This window comes from Anomaloglossus baeobatrachus, chromosome 1, assembly GCF_048569485.1.
Source record: "Anomaloglossus baeobatrachus isolate aAnoBae1 chromosome 1, aAnoBae1.hap1, whole genome shotgun sequence".
NCBI classification, from domain to species: Eukaryota; Metazoa; Chordata; class Amphibia; order Anura; family Aromobatidae; genus Anomaloglossus; species Anomaloglossus baeobatrachus.
The window spans coordinates 707,978,562-708,001,647 of NC_134353.1; the positions used below are offsets into that span (position 1 = coordinate 707,978,562).

At 44.6% G+C, this 23,086-nt stretch overlaps 1 protein-coding gene across 2 annotated transcripts in view; it reads left to right on the top strand.

The window, feature by feature from the left end:
* SNAP29 (synaptosome associated protein 29) overlaps positions 1-16,196 on the top strand; it is a 60,399-nt gene extending 44,203 nt beyond the window's left edge. For both annotated transcript variants that reach the window (XM_075321277.1, XM_075321269.1), the window contains exons 5-6: positions 1,705-1,797; positions 12,478-16,196. In XM_075321277.1, the coding sequence (XP_075177392.1) occupies positions 1,705-1,797; positions 12,478-12,638 (254 nt within the window). In that variant the 3' untranslated portion in view covers positions 12,639-16,196. The remainder of the gene's footprint in view (positions 1-1,704; positions 1,798-12,477) is intronic.
* The last annotated feature ends 6,890 nt before the right edge of the window (positions 16,197-23,086 follow it).

Below are 23,086 nucleotides of genomic sequence, written 5' to 3' on the forward strand. Positions count from 1 at the left end.
GTCTGCACACTTTCACGAAACACTATCAAGTGCATACCTATGCTTCGGCAGACGCCAGTCTAGGTAGGCGAGTCCTTCAGGCGGCGGTTGCCCACCTGTAAGAGGGGGCTGTTTTTCAGCTCTTTTTATCGAGGTATTCTTTTACCCACCCAGGGACTGCTCTTGGACGTCCCAATTGTCTGGGTCTCCCAATGGAGCGACAAAGAAGGGAATTTTGTTTACTTACCGTAAATTCCTTTTCTTCTAGCTCCTATTGGGAGACCCAGCACCCACCCCTGTGCCCTTCGGGCTGGTTGTTCTTTTGTGTACACATGTTGTTCATGTTGAATTGTTCTTTTGGTTCATGGTCTTCAGTTCTCCGAACATCCTTCGGATTGAATTTACCCTAGACCAATTTATAAGTTTTCTCCTTCCTGCTTTTGCACCAAAACTGAGGAGCCCGTGGTCCACGGGAGGGTGTATAGGCAGAGGGGAGGGGTTACACTTTTTAAAGTGTAATACTTTGTGTGGCCTCCGGAGGCAGAAGCTATACACCCAATTGTCTGGGTCTCCCAATAGGAGCTAGAAGAAAAGGAATTTACGGTAAGTAAACAAAATTCCCTTTTTTGCATGCCTTTTTTATCCCAGACGTCTTCCCTCATTACGTGTGGAATATATAGTCTTTTATATAAATTAAAATTGTAAGACTTTTTTTTTACTTTATTGAAGAATCAGATTGTTGTAATTGTTCTAAAATGTTCTCAAAGTTCAACCCCGAAGCTTGCATTGTGAAAGCCGTGTGCATTATGGACGTGCATACAAACCCGTTTGATTTCTCCATCATGGAATATAACAGTTGCTTGTCTTAAGCCATGTTCACATGTTGCATTTTTTTTTTTATGGAAATTGAAAACTGCATTTTTACAGTGCCAGCATAAACTTATGAGATTTCACTTGGGGTTTTTTCCTGGCTGAAATGGAAAGCTGCACTTTTTAAATCTGCAGCATATAATGTGAATTCTTTCAGCATAGAAAAACAATGAGAAAGTAGCATTTTTTTCTATTGTGCATTTTTGCTTTATTTGCTGAAGAAAACTAACGGTAATGAACATCTACTATAGACAAATTACACTCATAAGCACCAAACAAAGTGGCAAAATCTGCTTTTTTGTAAGCAGCTTCTTTACTGCCAAGAGAGCAGGTTTTGTCTGTAGAAAAAAAGCAACATGTGAACATAACCTTAGGCTATGTCCCACGGGAGCTCGCACCTGTAGCTATATCCGCAGCAGAACCCCGGAATCCGCAGCTATACATAGCTGCGGGATTCCAGCGAAATATCTGCGGTAAACCTACGGACATTCGTGCAACTTGCCTGCGGAAGTCCCGGCCTGTATCTCCATAGTGGAGGGCCGGGATTTCTGCAGGTATTTCGCAGGAATAATTGATATGCAGTTACGTGCGGCTGCGGGAGATCCTCAGCATATTCCGCAGCCGCACATACCGCAGCGTGGACACACAATCCCCATGTCCCATAGGATAACAGGGGGAGTATCTGTACTTGCTCAAAACTGCGGATTTATCTAGAAAATCCAAATAAATCCGCAGGTTTTCCGTGGCAAAATACGCGGGTACAGAGTCTCGTGGGCACATAGCCTTATAATGTTTTCTTCCACAGTAGGCTCATGTACTTGGTCTTTTTTTTTATTTTTTTTTTTTCCCCCCCAGATACCAGCAGAGGTTTTGGTGCAACAAGTTCTGAGTATCAACACAAAAACCCGGCTCTGAGAGACTACCACAAGAAAATCGACAATAATTTAGGTAATCCTGTTTTTGTTTTTTTTTATCTTTTAGTGCAAGGATCATAAAACATTACACTGTACATAGATTGCATTGATTTTATGTATGTATATTTCCCTATAAATGTTATAAAAAGACATTTAATTATCACAAAGTTTTAAAACTAATGTGTCTCAGAAAATGTTGTATCATGTTTTCACAATAAAGGAGGTGTTTGGTCTCAGAAGAAGCTGTCATTCTGTGACAGGGTTGTAATTGCACACTATCATGATTTCCCTGGCGAGTGGGCAATCATATGACCATAAGTATGCAATTTCCAAATCTGCGATCTCGTGGCGACTAGTCTCATCCAGCCTCTCTATATAGAAAAGAATTGAGAGAAGCCGGAGGAGACAACAGGCATGTTAATCACATTCATATTGTCATGTGACTGCCCAATTACACAGAGGATACAGGGGAATCATGCTGTGATTCCGCAGTCACATAGAAAATATATATATATTAATCGCTGAGACCGCACCAATCATTGGTACCACTTGTGTTCTCTGAGTGGAGCAGCAGTTGCTCTTCCATTCAGGATCTACTGAATGATCAAACGACAAAATAAAACGGTGGAGGGACCGCAGTGCTTAGACATTTCTCACCTATCTGTAGGATAGATAACTCTAATTCTGTATGTAAAATAGTACAGATATATATAATAGTTAATGTTGAAGAGGGTTTCAGTTGATTTTCTAATGAATAATTAGAATGGGAAATGACAGATTTTTCAAGCAAATATATTAGCCTACATTGGGAATGGGAAAAGCATGGATCATCATAAATTTAAACATGTTTAATGGGGGAAACCTAATTTATTTTTTACTAATTCCAAAAGCATAAACACTGTATCTAAATTTCTGACTTCCATAGCTTTGCTGTGTAGACTGGAACACGGTCCTTCCAGTCCTATGATTGGTTGAGCTCAGGTGTTTAACACTAGAATTACTGGAGTTGTGACACCTATATAGAAATACATGGTGCAAAGTAGTCAAAATGACTACCTCAGTAGTTCTAGTGTTAAGGATAGGGCTAAATGGCAACTTTGGCAGCAACACACTTCGTATGGCCAAAAATTAGTGTGCTGCTGCTACATCGCAGCATAATGCTAGTGAGTTAGTAATTTTGCTTTCAGCAAGTTACCACCACAAGCCATTTGCTAAAAGTTAGAACCAGTTGGATTTTCACCGTAAAGTTACTGGTCATAATTTAACCCCATTCCTTTGTATTACTAAAGTCACTGTGTAATCCCAGCTTTAATGTCAACTCTACTATACTGGTGGAGACCAAGACCAGGAATAATGGCAACATCAAGCTTTTGTGCCATCTCTAATTGTGAAAGCATGAATAGCATTAGTAATGCTTTATTATAGTGCTACTCTTGACAAAACAAAATATTTTAATTCTGTTTGCGCCATGATCCGCCATCAGGATTTCTCTGTTTTAAAACCGTATTTATTTATGTATGTATGTATGTATGTATGTATGTATGTTTGTGTTTGGATATTAAACTTCACCAATTTATTAGTACAGTTAAAAGGTTCCAAGAAATTTATCACGGCAAAAACCAAAACGTTTTGAAGATAGCACTATCCTTCGACATGGTCATCACTATCATAGCTTTTTGCCTTGATGCAGTTATTTTAATGTACCTGGAACCTTTTAATCTGTACTAATTAATTGGTGAAGTTTAATATTGAAATGACTGGACACCTTTGTTTGCTTTGTCTGTATCTCACGCCAAGAAGTGTCCTGTCTACTGAGCGGTCGCTGGAGCTGATGAACTTTGTGCTTATCTTAAGTTGTCTAACTTGGATACGGTGACTCTCTAGGACGTTTTTGACATTAAAAACAATGGAGTTGTCCAGGTTTGGTTTGAAAGTCGCTCTGTGACTTCAGACTTGAGAATCCTCACATCGGGCACAGACTGCAAGTACATGAGATGTATACTCTCAATCACCCGCCAACTACACATGCAAAAGTCTGCAGGGACTGAGTATAGTTCTTAATTACATTGGCTGTGTCTGGGGTCATTGTCCTGCAACAGAATATATTTTGAGCCAACCAGATGCCACCATGATGGTATTCCATTATGGTTCAGTATCTGCCTATGTTTCTCAGCATTGAGGACACCGATAATACTGACCAACTCCATTTGCTGAAGTGCAGACTAAACTGACAAGGAACCTCCACCATACTTCACATTCAGATTCTCATTATTTTAGGCTGCTTTCACACTCCGTTTTTTTAACATCCGTCATGAACGTTTTTTAACGCAAAAACGGATCCAGTGCAAATGTGTTTTCATTTCAATGCATTTGCAATGGACTCGCGTCAACATGCGTTCACCTGTGTTTGCGTGCGTTATAGTGAGGATCCAGCGACTTGCAGTTTTTTAACATTTTTCAAAAACGCTACTTGCACCGTTTTTGAGCTGCGTCCAAATACTGCAAATTGCTGGATCCTGACTAAACAGCACGCAAACGCATGTGAACGCTGGCATGCTGATAGACAGGATCCTGCTTGCTCTACTGAGCATGCCCAGAAACCAGCATGGCGTGATCAGTCTCTCTCCCCCTCCCGAGAGCGGAGGACGCTCATAACCAAGGTAAACATTGGGTAACCAAGGAAAGCGCTTCTCTTAGTTACCCGATGTTTACGTTGGTTACGTGTGCAGGGAGCCCTGCTCCTAGCAGCTGCAGACGCTCGTAACCAATGTAAATATCGGGTATCCAAGCAAGTTACCCGATGTTTACCTTGGTTACGAGCTTTTACAGCTGTCAGATGCCGGCTCCCAGTCTCTCACGTTCAGTTCCACTGACTCCCGATCACATGACTTCAATGCCCGCCCATAAACTTAGTGACAGGATCCTGCAAAATAACACATGCGTTTTTTTGCTGTAAAAGCAGGATCCGCTTTTACAGCAAAAAAAGTTCATGACGCATGTTAAAAAAAAAAAAAAAAACGTAGTGTGAAAGCAGCCTTACCGCTCTCCAGACCTTTAGTCACCAACTGCTTTCTGTTTTAGAACGCAATATTTCAGAATTTTTTAACTCAATCAGCACTTGCTGCCACTTCGTCTGCACAAAGTTCCTAAGTTTTCATGCATAGTTGAGCCACTTTGTCTTTTTTCCATAGTAGTAGTTTGATAATTTTATTTAAAAAAAGTGGGTTTTTTTTTTTTAGTTATTTTATATATATTTTTTTTTTTTCAATTCTTACTTTGCAACATTTTTCCACACCTGCTTAGGCTGGTTTCACACTACGTCTTTTTAACATCCGTCAAAAACGTTTTTTTTAACGGAAGTACGGATCCTGTGCAAATCCGTTTTCATGTCAATGCATTTTCAATGGACTCTCGTCCACCTGCGTTTGCGTGCGTTTGCGTCCGTTAGACGCAGGATCCGTCCTTTTGCGTTATTTTAACATGTTTCAAAAACGCAACATGTAGCGTTTTTGAGCTCCGTCCAAATACTGCAAATTGCTGGATCCTGACTATAACGCACGCAAACGTAGGTGAACGTTGCATGCTGATAGACAGGATCCTGCATTTGGACTGAGCATGCCCAGACAGTACCAGAACCAGAGTCTCTCTCTCTCTCTCTCTCTCTCTCTCTCTCTCTCTCTCTCTCTCTCTCTCTCTCTCTCTCTCTCTCTCTCTCTCTCTCTCTCTCTCTCTCTCTCTCTCTCTCTCTCTCTCTCTCGTATCCAAGGCCGATGTTTACCTTGGTTACCAGCGTCTGCAGCTGTCAGAAGCCTACTCCCACTCTAGTTACCCTCACTCCCGATCACATGACTCCAATGCCCGCCCCGAAACATCCACTGCAGGATCCTGCAAAATAACATATGCGTTTGCATACGTTATTTGCTGTAAAAGCAGGATCCGTACTTCCGTTAAAAAAACGTTTTCAACGGATATTAAAAAGACGTAGTGTGAAACCAGCCTTAGTACTGTGTATTTAACTGGGAAAATAGTGCTGTCTGATAAATTCTCAATAGTGGCCTCAAAGCTTAAAGGCTTAAAGGGGTATTCCCATGTCAAAGATCCTATCCCAATATGTAGTAGGTGTAATAATAATATTAGCAAATTCCTCCAATTAGAAATGTAGTATAGTTCTTCTGATTCACAATTTTACTTACCTCATGTTCAGAGCATTGCAGGACCTTTTAGATATCCATGCTTACAACCACTAGCAACTAACTGTGTGACTATGTGTGGTTGTAACTATGGATACCTAAGGTCCTGCAATGCCTTGCACATGAGCTAAGTGACATAGTGAATCAGGAAAACTATACTACATTTCTAACTGGAGGTATTTCTTTATTATTTTACCTACTACATATTAGGATAGGATCTTTGAGATGGAAATAACCCTTTAGCAATGCCCTTCTCTTTTGGTTTGCCATTCTAAAATAGTTTTCTTCATCGTTCCTTATGGGAGACCCAGACCATGGGTGTATAGCTTCTGCCTCCGGAGGACACACAAAGTACTACACTCAAACGTGTAGCTCCTCCCTCCGGGCTATATACACCCCCTGGATGACAATCTAACCAGTTCAATGCTTTGTGTTCAGGAGGACACACACACATGCATTCTGATTTTTAATTTTTGATTTCAAAGATATGGAAGAAAAGCGGGTCCAGTCTGGACTCCCGGCATGTCCCTTCTCACCCCACTGTGTCGGCGGTGCTGTTAAGGTTGACTTTACAAGGCTGGAGCCTTCACATGCCGCGCTCCTTCACCATCCCCTGGGGCTCTGGCTTGAAGTGGGAGCCATCACGGTTCTTTCTGCCTTGCAGGAGACCGGTCTCCATCCGCAGCCCTGTCAGGTTCCTGTCGGACGGAGCGTTTAACCCCCCCCCCCCCAGGGACTTGGCCCTGCGTCTCAAAGCTAAGTATTGAGACATTTTTCAGGGGTCCCGGGTACATTTATTAAGGGGAGAGTGTGTCTTTTGACTTTGTTGTGAATTCCGGCCGGTTCTCTGGGTTTTTCCTGAGAACCGCGCCGACGGTGCCTGCTCGTCGGCCGCATGTAAAAATCTAGGCCCCGGCTTCAGTTGCGGCCTAGTTTCGTTTTCAGCTTCCCCTGCATGTCATTCATGCAGGGGAACAGTGTGGCGCCGCCCACCGGCCGTTCAGCAGAGGGGAGGACACTCCTCTCTGAGGAGATGTTTCCCTCCCCTGTATTTCTCCTTGGCCCTCCGGTTCCCGCTCCTGGGCTAATCCCCGCCCCCCCCCCCCTCACTCCAGCGCCATTTTATCAGCGTTTTCACACTGATCGGCGCTGGCTGCTGCAGCTCTGCATCCTGGAAAGCAGACGCTTCACTGGGGGTCCGAGCTGTGGAATCCGGAGGGCACACACTGTCTGGTAAGCCACAACCTCTGGTTGTGGGCTTTATTATACACTCTCAGGGGGTCATTCTACAGGAGTGTATTATTTACTGCAGAGCCTCCACCTCAGCAGCATGTCTGTCACTAGGAGCAAGAAAGCTGCTAAGCTGTACGCTATATGCACTGCATGTCAGCTCATTCTGCCAGAACCGAGCACATATCCTCATTGTGATGCCTGCTCTAACATGGTGGTGCCTCAGCCTGGAGCCTCCTCAGGGGTCCCTCAGGCTGCTCCGGCCCCGGTGGCTGAACCCCCGGCTTGGGTAGCATCGTTTTCTAAGGCTATCTCACAGTCCTTTGCCGACTCCATGGGACAGCTGTCCCGGACTCTGCTGACCATGCATCAGCCCCCTTCTCAGGGTGCCTCTGCTGCTCCGAGCTCTGCAGAGCTCTCAGAGCAGGTTTTAGGACCCCGTCCTCCTAAACGGAGACGCAGGGACCCTTCTCCTTCCTCGTCCCACGGCTCTGATTCACGAGCTGAGGTGCAAGGCGAGGAGGATACCTTTACTGTGGGCTCGGACGCTACCTCTATGTACCCCATTGACTTATCTGAGGGTGATGCGGATGTTAGTGACTTGATTGCATCCATTAACTCCGTACTGAACCTCAATCCACCAGTGTCAGAGGAACAAGCCTCTCTGGTAGAAATACACCAGTTTACCTCTCCTAAGAGAGCTAGGAGTACGGTTTTTTTTTAACCACTCCAGTTTTCAGGCCACTGTGACCAAGCCTAGGGCCTGTTCTGACAAACGCTTTCCAAAGCGTAGTTCTGATGACCGTTTTCCCTTTCCACCAGAGGTGGTTAAGGAGTGGGCTCAGTCCCCAAAGGTTGACCCTCCGGTGTCGAGAATCTCAGCCCGGACAGTCGTATCTGTGGCCGATGGCACCTCTCTTAAGGATCCCACTGACCGCCAGGTTGACCTTCTGGCCAAATCTGTATATGAGGCGGCAGGAGCCTCGTTCTCCCCGTCTTTCGCAGCAGTGTGGGCTCTTAAGGCAGTCTCTGCCTCTCTGGCGGAGATACATTCCCTCGCCAGGGACTCTATACCCGAGATGGTTGCCTTAACCTCCCAGGCTTCGGCTTTTTCATCCTACGCCATGTCTGCCATTCTGGAGGCTTCTCACCGCACGGCAGTGGCTTCCGCTAATTCTCTCGCGATCCGCAGGATCTTGTGGCTTCGAGAGTGGAAAGCAGACGCTTCTTCTAAGAAGTTCCTTGCTGGGCTCCCCTTTGCTGGGTCCCGGCTGTTCGGTGAACAACTGGATGAAATTATTAAGGAAGCTACTGGCGGGAAGAGTACTTCCTTGCCACAAACTAAAACCAGGAAACCTGTCCAGGGCAGGAGCCTGTCGAGGTTTCGTTCCTTTCGTTCCTCTAACTGGTCATCCTCTAAGCCCTCAGCATCGTCCACTACCTCAGCCAAGGATCGTAAACCCAACTGGCGCGCGAAACCGCGTCCTCAGAAGAACGGAGGAGCCGCTGCCACTAAGGCAGCCTCCTCTTGACTATCTGGCTGCGCCAGCAACGTCCTTGGTCGGTGGCAGGCTCTCCCACTTTGGCGATGTGTGGTTTCAACACGTCTCCGATCAGTGGGTGCGGGATATCATCTCCCACGGCTACAGGATAGAATTTTCTTCCAGCCCGCCAAACAGATTTTTTCTGTCCACTCCCCCCTGCTCCAAGGCCGCCGCCTTCTCTCAGGCCGTGGCATCCTTGCAGGCCAACGGAGTAATTGTTCCGGTTCCCGCCCGGGAACGGTTCAGAGGTTTCTACTCAAACCTCTTCCTAGTCCCCAAGAAGGACGGTTCCTTCCGGCCCATCCTGGATCTCAAGCTTCTCAACAAGCATGTTCAGGTGCGGCGCTTTCGCATGGAATCTCTGAGATCGGTCATTGCCTCAATGACTCAAGGAGATTTTCTAGCATCCATCGACATCAGAGATGCCTATCTGCATGTGCCTATTGCGGTTTCACACCAGCGTTGGCTACGCTTTGCGATCGGAGAGGAACATTTCCAATTCGTGGCTCTCCCCTTCGGATTAGCCACAGCCCCTCGGGTATTCACCAAGGTCATGGCAGCAGTGGTTGCGGTCCTGCATCTCCAGGGGTTGGCAGTAATCCCCTACCTGGACGACCTTCTAGTCAAGGCCTCATCCAGTGCAGACTGCCAGCGGAGTGTTTCGCTCACTCTCGCCACGCTTGTTCAATTCGGGTGGCTTGTCAATCTGCCCAAGTCCACTCTGACCCCGACCCAGGAACTTACGTACCTAGGGATGCAATTCGAGACTCTGCCGGCACTTGTGAAGCTGCCCTTAGTCAAACAGCAGTCCCTTCATCTGGCGGTGCGCTCTCTGTTGAAGCCCCGCCGTCATTCCATCAGGCACCTCATGCAGGTGCTGGGTCAGATGGTGGCGTCAATGGAAGCGGTTCCCTTTGCCCAGTTCCATCTGCGTCCTCTGCAGCTGGACATTCTCCGCTGTTGGGACAAGCGGACCTCTTCCTTGCACAGGCTAGTGGCTCTGTCGCCGCAGACCAGGAGCTCTCTTCAGTGGTGGCTTCGGCCCCTCTCTCTGTCACAGGGACGCTCCTTCCTGACTCCGTCCTGGGTGATCCTCACCACGGATGCCAGCCCTCTCGATCAATGTGCTGGAAATCAGGGCTGTTCTTCTAGCTCTCGTAGCCTTTCACCACCTGTTGGCGGGCAAGCACATTCGAGTCCAGTCGGACAACGCGACAGCGGTTGCCTACATCAATCACCAGGGCGGGACTCGCAGCCGCCTGGCAATGTTGGAAGTTCAACGAATCCTTCAGTGGACGGAGGACTCCAAGTCCACCATATCCGCGGTCCACATCCCAGGCGTAGAAAACTGGGAGGCCGAGTATCTCAGCCGTCAAACCGTGGACAACGGCGAGTGGGCCCTTCATCCGGCAGTGTTCAGGTCAATCTGCCGCAAGTGGGGCACTTCGGAAGTGGATCTAATGGCATCCCGGCACAACAACAAGGTTCCGGTTTACGTGGCTCGCTCCCACGATCCTCAGGCCTTCGCAGCGGACGCGCTGGTTCAAGATTGGTCCCAGTTCCGTCTGGCCTATGTGTTTTCCCCCTCTAGCTCTCTTGCCCAGGGTTCTGCGCAAGATCAGAATGGAGGGCCGTCGGGTCATAATCATTGCTCCGGACTGGCCCAGGCGAGCTTGGTACCCAGATCTGCTCAGTCTGTCCGTAGAAATGCCGTGGCATCTCCCGGACCGCCCAGATCTTCTCTCTCAAGGTCCGTTCTTCCGCCAGAATTCTGCGGCTCTCAGATTGACAGCGTGGCTCTTGAGTCCTGGATCCTGACGGCTTCAGGCATTCCTTCTGAGGTCATCTCCACTATGACTCAGGCTCGGAAGTCTTCCTCGGCCAATATTTACCACAGGACTTGGAAGATTTTCCTGTCCTGGTGTCTCTCTTCCAGCCATGCTCCTTGGCCGTTCTCCTTGCCGACCATCCTGTCCTTTCTACAGTCCGGTCTGCAGCTAGGACTGTCCCTCAATTCCCTCAAGGGACAGGTGTCTGCTCTGTCGGTATTATTCCAGCGGCGTATCGCCCGACTGGCTCAGGTGCGCACCCTCATGCAGGGCGCATCTCACATAATTCCTCCTTACCGGCGGCCTTTGGATCCTTGGGATCTTAATCTGGTCCTCACGGCCTTACAGAAACCCCCCTTTGAGCCTCTTAGGGAGGTTCCTTTGTTTAGACGTTCACAGAAAGTGGTTTTTCTAGTAGCCATAACTTCTCTCAGGAGAGTCTCTGATTTGGCTGCGCTCTCTTCGGAGTCACCTTTTTTGGTTTTTCACCAAGACAAGGTGGTTCTCCGTCCGACTCCGGACTTTCTCAATAAGGTGGTATCTCCTTTCCACCTTAACCAGGACATTTCATTGCCTTCCCTTTGTCCGGCCCCTGTGCATCGCTTTGAGAAGGCGTTGCATACCTTGGATTTGGTGCGGGCGCTCCGAATCTGTGTCACGCACCGCCGCTTTTAGGCGGTGCACCTCACTTTTTGTGCTAACCACGGGTCAGCGCAAGGGTCTCTCGGCTTCTAAACCGACCCTAGCTCGTTGGATTAGATCGGCCATATCCGATGCCTACCAGTGTTCTCAGGTGCCCCCACCGCCAGGGATTAAGGCGCACTCGACCAGAGCGGTCGGTGCCTCCTGGGCTTTCAGGCACCAGGCTACGGCTCAGCAGGTTTGTCAGGCTGCCACTTGGTCTAGTCTGCACACCTTTTCGAAGCACTACCAAGTGCATGCTCATGCTTCGGCAGATGCGAGCTTGGGCAGACGCATCCATCAGGCAGCTGTCGCCCACTTGTGAAGTTAGGTTTTGCCTACTTCTCAGTTTTGTTTATTTCCCACCCATGGACTGCTTTGAGACGTCCCATGGTCTGGGTCTCCCATAAGGAACGATGAAGAAAAAGAGAATTTTGTTTACTTACCGTAAATTCTTTTTCTTATAGTTTTGACATGGGAGACCCAGCACCCTCCCTGTTGCCTGTTGGCAGTTCTTGTTCCGTGTGTTTCACCGGCTGTTGTAGACAGAGGCTCCGGTTTTTCCGAGTTTTACTCTATCTCTACTTATGGGTGGATGTCCTCCTTCAGCTTTTGCACTGAACTGGTTAGCTTGTCATCCAGGGGGTGTATATAGCCCGGAGGGAGGAGCTACACGTTTGAGTGTAGTACTTTGTGTGTCCTCCGGAGGCAGAAGCTATACACCCATGGTCTGGGTCTCCCATGTCGGAACTATAAGAAAAAGAATTTACGGTAAGTAAACAAAATTCTCTTTTTAATATGTTCAATTATACATTTTGAGTTTAAAGGACTTGTCTGCTAACGTGATCAGTTTAAATGTTTTGGACATAAAAATTAAGAACATTTTAACTATTAAATGTGCCCCCAATTGCAGTACACTTCTGAGGTCTATGAGGTTTCATATCTGTATTGTTTCAACATATGCTGTGAGATCCTTCCCTATGGTGTGTGTAATGATATGCTTAGCTAATCTAGTCTCTGTCTCTGTTACAACCGTTAGAGATAAAGGGGGATAGACTTTTTTTAAAAAAATAAAAAAAATCTAAACTTTTTTTATTTTGTATGACAACCCTGTTAGTAATATATGAAGTAATGTCAGCAGTGTAATATAGTATTGGCACTTTAAAAGTGTGAGGGGGGGAAAAACACCTATATCTCTATAATTTAGTCAATTTTAACTTTTTTTTTCCTTGTTTCACAGATGACATGTCTTCAGGATTGGGCCGTCTTAAAAATCTAGCACTTGGTTTGCAGTCTGAGATTGATGACCAGGATGAAATTCTTGGCCGCTTGACAGGAAAAGTGGATAATCTGGACTTGAATATCAAGACTACGGACAAAAAGATCCGGGATGAGCTGTGAAAAGTTCTAGAAGTTTCCAGCCACAGCAGTCCTTTCCTGTTTTACACCTTTCCTACATTTTTTAGAATAAACCATCCCCAACTTATCACATTTTTTTATATTGCTCGTATTGGGCATTTCATATTTGACTATATTCCAGGGATCATCATACATTACACTACTTGTAATTAATAAAAATGTAGGATCTATGTTATCTAGAATTGGGGAAAAGGAGAAGAATTAGCAATTTTTGAGATTTCCCATAATAGTTCACATAAAAGGTTGCGTAAGGCTAAGGTCACATGTCCTGTTGTCATCCGTTAGAACAGATCCGTTGGGAAATCGATTTCTGCCGGATTCGTGGTGGTTTTTAACATGGGACAATAGATCCGTAAACTGATTGCTGTTTAGTCATCTGTTGTACTAGGATTTGTAACGGATCCGTTACGATGGATGATAAATAGCAATCTGTTAACGTCTATAGACTCCACATGTTAAAAACAGATCCAACCAACGTCTGTTATTTACCGACGGACAAAAAAAGTACTGTTTGCAAATTGATCTCTAACGGATCCATGATAACTGATGACTACAGGACATGTGAACCCAGCCAAACTGTGAATACACTATATTTTTTTTAATTTTGCATTTACAGCTTTCTTGTCCAAAACTGCATTCAGAATTCTGCTGGTTGTCATTTGAGTCAGTTGATAATGCATAATTTTTCGCTAAAACAGTAGCTTTTCCTACATGAGATTACGGGCATTCTCTGCTATAGCGACCTCACTCCATTAATTGCATATCATCAAACAAACGCCAGGCTTCAACTTTTAAGCCTGCAAAATTTGCAAATGGAGCTTTGGTTTGTGATTCATGTAGGGTCAGTAAATAATAAGTAATTCTGGTAAGAGGCAGATTTCAAAGCCCTTGTCCGATGGCCACAGATTACTGACATGTCCAATGACCCAAGTCCTGTGAATCAATTTAGACCAATTCTACTATTGAATTTAACATTTTTTTTTTTTTTCCTTGATAGTAAAAGCTATAGAATAAAAAAAAAAAAATTTCGCTTTGGGAGGCCAAACTAGTATGCTTATTTTGTTACAGTGATCATTACGTGCTGCATATCCACATGGGCGCTGCAGCCAATCGCTAATTTCAGTGTTGGTAATGCCTGTATGAATGACACTAGATCACAGGCGTCAGTGACTGCAGATGTACACAATAAATTGCATCTAAACCAGTTGGCGTTGTAAAAGCTCCCTATGCGGCCAATGTTAGACGTTTGGGGCCAATAAACCAGTGACTTTCATACAAGCATATAATACGTTTTGTAAACCACATGCCTTTCCTGCTGACATGTAACTTCCACTTTAATTGCCTTCTATTTATTTTCCTTTGCTAACTACTTAAAGCAATACTGTGAATATTTTCTATCCCTTTGTCTTGACTTAAAGGGTAATACAATCTTGTGCCTTCTAGAGCTAACTGCTTCCCCTGTTCTCAACGTCTTAATTGCTGGGGTACAGTGCACATCTAATTTAACAATTCAGAACTGCAGCATTGTAACGCTGCTCCTCTGAACTGTGCGCTCCCTATGATGCTCTATAAGGCAGCTTTGCTTTTGCATCGAAGGCACAGTGGTTGTAAAGTATGCCAAGATCAAACGCTAGCATTGCACTCCAATGATCCTGATTGACTTCTGTGACAAGTTTACAAGCTCAATAGAAAAGAGCTTGTAAGCACTGCCTATGTTTGCCACCCACTGCTAGACAACAGTGGTGGTCGGTCCACATGGCAACGAGCAGTAAAGAAAAAATATATAAAGATTGTCGTGAATAGGGAAACATTTTAATTCCAAAGTTGCTTGGCTTTTAATTGCACTTTGCACATTTACCCATCTGAGATAGAAATAACCCTTTAATGTTGAGCTTTTTTATATTTTCCTTTTTAATTTTTTGCTTAGGAGGCATAATGCATACAAAAGAAGGCTGTAAAGATGTTCCTGTTAAACCCTTTCAGTTGCTGCATTACCTAAAAGTATTCGCTCATCTTGTATAGTGTTGTTACTGTGTTTCATTGTATGTGCTTAATTTATGCAACTGTAGAAATGTCATAACCCTCACTTTACAATTAGAGAGTGCTATCAGAAAATCCCCTATTGTTGAAATCCGATTTTCATCTTTTCCCCCATATCACAAACTGTGTTAATAATTAGAAATCATTTAATTTCCACACTGGCCACTGGGCCTATTCTAGACTCTACATTTCCTATTGTTTTACGAAAATCAATATGTTCTTTAGCAGCAATAAACTGACTCAGACTTTACTTTTGTCTATTGAGTGTGTGAAAAGGGGAACCTTATCGCACGGTGTGAATTTTGTAATCTACTGTATATATAGAAGTTTTTCATGCAAAGAGATTGGGGAGTACCAAACGAAAGGGAAGGGAAACCCTGCATCTAGGGAAGCCAGACATGGTGACCCCTGACTAAATCTATTGTTGGCCCCTGAGCTGCCTCCCCACCCTAGATAGGTTCTGCACCAAGCTGGATACCTGACCCAAGGATGAACCTAGAGCTGGGCAATAGATAGGGAACGAACGGGTGGGATGAGCTCTTTATCAACCCTACTAAACACTAAAGAAGACACAGGGAGCACACATGGGGAAACCCAAGGGGATATACAGTTGATAAGCAGGTGAAGGGATGAGGAGTTTCGCAGGGTCCTAAAAGGAAAAGGATGAAAACCCAGCAGACAAGGTACTTAGTAGACTGAATACCAACAGCAATAATAGAACATCAGGGAGCATTTTGCACAGCCAACCGCTTTAGCCTTCTATTGCCGGTCACCACAGGACTAACTATCACCCGTAACTATAAATGCAAACAGTTGCACACTGAAAAAGCCAAAAATGTACTAGGGAAAATATGGCACTGCATTACTGCAAAAGAGAGATATTTAGTTTATGTATTGGCCAATGCATGTAAGCCCGGAAACCAAACGGCAAGCTATATCTTTGTATTCCGGGCACCTAACCTAAATGCCTCTATCGAGGTTAAAAACATCCATATCTGGGAAAGACCCGTGACAGTGTTGCCAGTTATTGTAACCGTGCATCTGATGACAATGAGGCATTTAATAACTGTTCCTGAAAGGACAAAGTAAGAGTCTAAAATAGCACTACTGTCCAATGAGGAAACTGCAAGATTTCTCATTTTGCTTTTTAGTATAGATGGTGATATGAGGGGGGAAATTGGCAAAAATATTTTAAAAAGTAAAATACATATAACACAAAAACCTTATTTAACCAACATATAATTTTCTGCCGTTACATTCCTTTTAAATGAACTGTAACAAATGTCAAATCAAACTAAAGATATTTGATAAGAAAAAGTGCCTAAAATATATACGGCGGCTCATAGTATCATGAAAACCTTTGTTAGTTCATTCACAGGACTTAATTTAGGAATATTCTTTTGTGCACAAAAAGTTAATGATGGAAATAACTTTAATTGCTGATATTTTTTTCCACTCTTATGTTGTATATTGCAAAAATATATACCTGCTTTTATTTGATTGCCGTTCCAAACTGACTGCTGTTTGACTCCTGAACCACAAATAGAACATGATACTTTAATTCTTAGCTCGCCCTAAAAATCATTGCTGAGGAGAAGAAACCAGTAAACTAATATGGGTAGAATACTTGGTAGATATTTTTTTTTGTTTTGTTCGGGTGGAACAGACCCATTGGATCAAATAAACATAATTCCTTAAGAGTGACACATTTATACTGGTTGATATGTTAGAATTAGAATCTAACAATCCATCGTACACAATAATTGTGGAATGTGAATGGGTTGAGTGACTGAACGATGTAAAAAAAAAAAAAAATGGTCTTTCATTGTGCTTGGAATCATCTAGGTGAGAAAAAAAATTGTCAACTTTAAGAAATTGTGTAATGTAAATGGAGACTGCTCATGTTTTGACTGATGAGTGTAAATTCAAGTCCAAAATAAGGTTGTCTGTGTGACCACGATGGACCATGCAACGACTCAACTGTTCACAATTCTTGTCCTTCACAGACCCTTGTCTTACATTGTTTCTGTTCTGAATTAGGGCTCTTTCACATGTCCGCTATCGGTTCGTACTTCATGGACTGGCCGTGGCTCACCCGAGCATTACAATTTTGTATTGCTTTGAAGCTGTCACTCTCGGGTCAAGAGACGCTTTGCCAGTCGGTGCAGTACGATCCAACATCGGACCGAATTGTACGGCTGTCTGAACACACCCTTACGATACTCTTCAACGATTATCTGCACGTTTAAATTTACCCTTAGGCTATGTGCCCACGAGAGATTAAACCTGCGGATTTATCTGTGGAAAATCCGCAGGTTTCAGCATGTACAGACACTCCCCATGTTATCCTATGGGACATGGGGAGTTCTGTGTCCATGCTGCAGATACGTGCGGCTGCGGCTGTCCCGCAGCAGCACGTAATTGCATGTCAATTATTTCTGCGGAATTACTTGCGGAAATCCCGGCCCTCCACTATGGAGCTAGAGGCCAAGACTTCCGAAGGTAATCCGCATGAATGTCCTCAGGTTTACCGCAGCTAAAAATAGCTGCGGATTCCGGTGAGCAGCTGCGGTAAACCTGCGGATATATTCGCAAGTACAAACTCCCGTGGGCACACAGCCTTACAGTACAATCAGACAAACTTTTCAATGTAGAGGCCAGCTACTTGCACTGGTCCAAGTCTCAGACGGGCACACAAGTAACCGTTGGGTGCATAAATATATGGACAGTCACAGAATCTTTGTGATTTGGGCTTATGCATGCCACTATTTTTTTTTTTATTTTTAGTTAAAATGAAACCACTGAGATACAATTGTAGTGTAGACTTTCAGGTTTAATTAACCCCCTTTCCGGCCAAGAACGTACCGGTATGTCCTATTTTTAGGTGCCATAACGACCAAGGACGTACCATTAGGTCCTGGCAATCGCGGAGGCACAGGGGGCTGAGCACCTGTGATCGCTGCTGGGGACTCCGCTTATCTGACAGCCAAGCCCCTGCCCTTACAGCCAAGGACAGTGCTTGCACCATCCCTGGCTTTTCTTTATCGTTCCTATGGGAGACCCAGACATTGGGTGTATAGCTTCTGCCTCCGGAGGACACACAAAGTACTACACTAAAAAAGTGTAGCTCACTTCCGGGAGGCGGAGCTATGAGGTAGCTGCTTTTATCATGAGCTCCTGCAGCAGCCTAGGCCAAAAACGTTATCCAGGCCCATCCTAACATCTCAAGGCTGCAGGGATAAGGCCAGGACAAGGGGCGCACATCAGGCCCGGCTCTCCTGATACTCCGGAGGTGAAAGGTGTATGCTGCACCACAAAGAAAGGAGTGCTCTGACACAAAGCACCAGGCTGTGGGCTGTGCTGCACAGAGGAACGCTGCCCATCCTCCCTGCTCCCCCTGCAGCTGTGCCACTGCAAACGGAAAGCACCCGGGATCTGGTAAGAGAGGGGTTAAATATCGGGCACTAACATCCAGAAGGAGACAGGGAGGGGGACTGAAGTGCTTCCAGCGGCAGCCATAGTTTTCAGTGAACTCTCACACACTCCCCTCCCTGCCACAGAAGAAATAGTGAAACACTGAGCAGCAGCAAGCTCAGCAAACAGGACTGCACGCTGTGTTTACCTGTCACACAGAGCTCCGTGGACAGGCCCACCGTCTGAGATACTGTGAGTGAGGGGGTAGCTGAGAGCCCCTGGAGACATTCGGCTGTGAGAGCAGGTCAGGAGATTAACAGGGGGCTGTGGAGGGGGCAGATACATCCCTGCAGGTCTCATCTTATATGGCTGCTGCACAAGGCCTGTAATCTGCAACAGTAAACAGAGGCAGATAAGCCTGAAGTGCATCACAGCTCAACTTGATTAACCTATACTTCACCACTGCACCAGCACTGACAGTATAGAAGAGGGTGAAAAACAAAAAGAAGTGGGATCAGTCATCTGGCCTGCCTCCTGCCCTTCTGACTGGTCTTTTTCAAGTAACATCTATACACTCTCATACACAGCGTGGAAATAATTGTGAAACAGCCAAGTTTACCACACAGATGTAATTAAGCTTATGTTATTGTGACGTCACCACAGTCTCTAAAGAAGCTCCATATTTACAGTTCTTACTATGGATAAATTTGTGGGTAAGAGCAATGCCACACAACCAAGTAAAGGAATTAGACCGCAAAGACGAAACCAAAATGCACCCCCATCACCAGGGGCTTCCCCTGAGGCAACTACAGACCCACCCCAGGACACTGCTAAGGCCATCACGGATCTCTTGATGCCGGTGATTGATGGGCGGCTGGCAGCCTTCCAGTCTTCATTAGACATTATAGTCACCCAAGTTAATGCCCAGGGTTCAAGGCTAACAGATGTGGAGCAGAGGGTCTCTGACATGGAGGACTCTGTAAAGGAAATTTCAGAGATGCTGGAGAGCAATAATAAGGACATTGCTGTATTGCTGGACAAGGTAGATGATCTTGATAACAGGTCCAGACACAATAATTTAAGGTTGGTGGGCGTCCCTGAATCGGTTCGGAAAGCTGATCTACTGAAACTCACTTCAGAATGGCTACCAGGAGCTTTGAAATTGGATCTAAAGTCGGGGCCAATTGCTATTGAAAGGGCCCACAGAGTGGGCCCACCTCAAAATGATGGAGAGGTCAGACCCAGACAAGTAATTTTTAAGGTCCTGGACTTCCAAGACAAGATCAGATTGCTGACAGCATTTAGAAAAAATCGCTCACTTACCTACAATAACTCTAATCTGCTTTTGTTCCAAGATTACTCAGCAGCCTTGACAACAAGACGCAAAGCCTTCAATCCAGTATGCAAACTATTGGCGGAAAAAAATATTCGCTTCAGTCTACTGTATCCTGCTGTTCTACGCTTCACTACAGGGGGTAAGAATTGGACTTTTGAAGATCCTAAGTTGGCTTTAAATTACCTTCTTCAGGAAAATGGAGCTTCGCCAGCAGTCAACATAGACACTTAAATCGGAGACGTCACTGTGCTACAGTTCTGATGTTCATTCTGTTTTTCCTTTTTTTTTTTCAGTGTCAGGACTGCCAGAGAGGCAGGTGACATTGCCATTAGATTAAGGTTTTTGTTTAGATGGGAAGGGGTTAGGGGGCTCTGCGTGCGTACCTTTAGTTTAGCTCTCATATGGGTTGTCGCGTTTACTCGCTGGGATGGACGAGGGAACCCAAATAGGTTGTTTATAATTTTACAATTAATTCCTCCTTCTGGAATAGGATAAATGACTAACACAGAGAGCACAAATGTGTCCACGATTAAATCGCTGTATTGGTGCTCCTGGAATGTTAACGGGTTAAACTCTCCTATTAAGAGGAAAAAAGTTTTAAATTATCTACATCGTTTAAATTGCCATATTGTCTTCTTACAGGAAACACACTGGATGAAGGGCAATCACCCATTTCTTCACAGCAGAAAATATGCTGTATGCGCAGAAGCGTCATTTACGAGAAAACAGAGGGGTAGCTATATTGATCAATAAGCATATTAGTCATGAAGTTCTGGAGGTTTCAGAGGACCCTATGGGGAGATTATTATTGGTGAAAGTGAAGATAGAGGGCACTATCTACAACTTAGCAAACATATATGCACCAAATATTCCTGATCCACAGTTCAGAGCCAGATTGATCGAAAGTCTCACAGGTTGGGATATGACTAATTTAATTGTAGGCGGAGATTTCAATGAGGCTCATGATGGAATTTTAGACAGGTCAAGTCCCCAGCCATCTCCTCTATTGGCGCTCCATAGTGGTTTGCAATATCTCGTCAATCAATTGGGACTAATAGACACATGGCGCATGCAGCACCCAATAGATAAAGATTATACATTTTATTCACATGTCCATGACTTACATACACGGATTGACTATTGGCTACTAAGCCCAGCACTGATGCCACATTTACTTTCCTCCAACATCCTAGACATCTGTATTTCGGATCATGCACCGGTTACTTTTAATTTGTTATTATCTACCACAATACTACGGGAAAGAAGGTGGAGGTTTCCTTCATATTTATATCAATCTGAGGATTTCAAAGCTTCTTTACAAAACTACTGGAGCTTTTATGAGAATGATAATCACGAGCATAGTGGGGACGCTGGTTTGTATTGGGCTGCCTCCAAGGCAGTAGTAAGAGGTCAGATAATATATGTCAGCCATAAGAGAAAAAAGCTCCTGGAACAAACTATATCAGCACAAAAACTTCTCACGCAGGCATATAAAGATTTTAAAAATAACAACACGGATGCGACAAAACATTTCTTAGAGGCCAAGGAGGCGGCGGACACCTTGGCCCATGAGATGGCACTTAGTAACCTGGACTACCAGAAACATAAATACTTTAAATGGGGCAACAAACCTGGGAAATTACTAGCTTCTTTAACCAAACCCTTTAGAACCACCACTAGAATCCACAAAATTAAAAAGAAAGATGGTACCATGGTAACAAAAGATGAGGAAATAGTGGAGGAGTTCAGGGCATTCTTTGGCTCGCTGTATGAGGCGGAACCGAGGGAGGTTGACGGGGAAGCTGATTTTATCCATGGTACCGTAGCGCCCATCTTGACAGAGGAACAAAGAGTAGTACTAAACGCCCCTATAAATATTTCAGAAATAGTAAAAACTATTGGCACTCTTAAACTAGCCAAAAGCCCAGGGCCCGACGGATTTAGTAACGAATATTATAAGATCTTGGGAGCCTCTATCGGTCCTCATCTATGTGCAGTGTATAAGATAGTCACAGATAGAATAATTCCCGACAGGTTCAATGAGGCAAACATTATAGTATTACCTAAGCCAGGAAAAGACCCACTACAGGTGGAGGGATACAGACCCATCTCATTACTCAACTCTGATTTTAAAATCTTTACTAAAATACTAGCTGGTAGATTACAACAAGTGATTCCAGATCTTATTCTGCCCTTCCAAACGGGATTCGTGCACGGGAAATCCATCACCTATAACATCAGGACGGCTATTGGGGCTATCTCTTATAGTAGGAAGCATAGATGTACCAAACATATAGTAGTTAGCCTTGATGCGGACAAGGCCTTTGACAGGGTCTCTTGGGCCTATTTACATAATCTTTTGGCATGTCGCCAGGCGGGATCCTGGTTTTGCGAAGCAGTCAAGATGATATACACAGAACCCAAATCCAGACTATCTATAAATAATACATTCTCTGAGCCATTTGAGGTACAGAGGGGAACGAGGCAGGGGTGTCCCTTGTCACCTTTATTGTTTAATTTGGCTCTGGACCCAATGTTGAGGACCCTACATAATTTAGCAATATTTCAGGGCATGAGAGTCGGTGGGACAAAAATTAAACTTTTGGCTTTTGCCGATGATATTTTATTGTTTATTGCCAATCCCTCTCAAGCGATTCCAGAGATAATGAACACATTGAATAATTTTGGAAAGGCCTCAGGCTTCAGGGTAAATTACAAAAAAACTGAGGCATTGGCAATGTACAAATCGGGTAAAATTGATAACAACTTATTTCCCTTCCAGTGGTGTACCAGGTCCATTAAATATTTGGGGATTCAGCTCCCAGCAAACCCCTTGTTACTATATCAAATTAATTATAAGCCTCTTATAAATTCATTAATACATCTACTCCAATCTTGGAAACATCTGAAAATATCCTTTTCGGGCCGATGTCACTTAATTAAAATGGTAGCATTCCCCAAAATAATGTTCTGATTTCAGACTCTCCCGTTGCTTCTACGCAAATCAGATATTAAGCTACTAAATTCATCCTTTGGAAAATTCATTTGGGGGCACAAGGGGCGTACTAGGATCAGCTTAATCAAGCTTCAATTACCAAAAGGGGCAGGGGGCATAAATCTTCCAGATCTGGGCAGATATAATCTAGCAGCAAATTTTAGATATGTGGTGGACTGGGTGCGAGGAGTATCTCACTTTGCCAATGTACAATTGGAACAACAGCTATGTTCACAAGTCTCGTTAACAGCATTGCTGCATTTAGGGAACGAGGAAATACCGAGTGAGGTTGGGGATCATCCAACACTATGGCATACTATACAAACGTGGAGGACGGTGAGGAAACTTGGTAAAATTAACACTTCAAGTTCCCCATTTCAACCCTTTATTGGAAATCCGAGATTCCTCCAGGGTCGCCCTCCGAGGATTTATGAAACATTGTCAATGCAGGGTTGTGCTTATGCTGCAGATCTAATGGAGTCTGATTGGTTGTTGCTTTCTTACGAGAAGGCGGCACACCGATTTCCAGCTTTTGTGGGTCAGCCTTTTCTTTTTCTTCAGGCGCGTAGCTTGGCACAAAAATATCTTGTTGACAAGCCAAAGGGAGATCTTGGAGGAAGTGTGGATAACTTTCTTAGGAGGGCA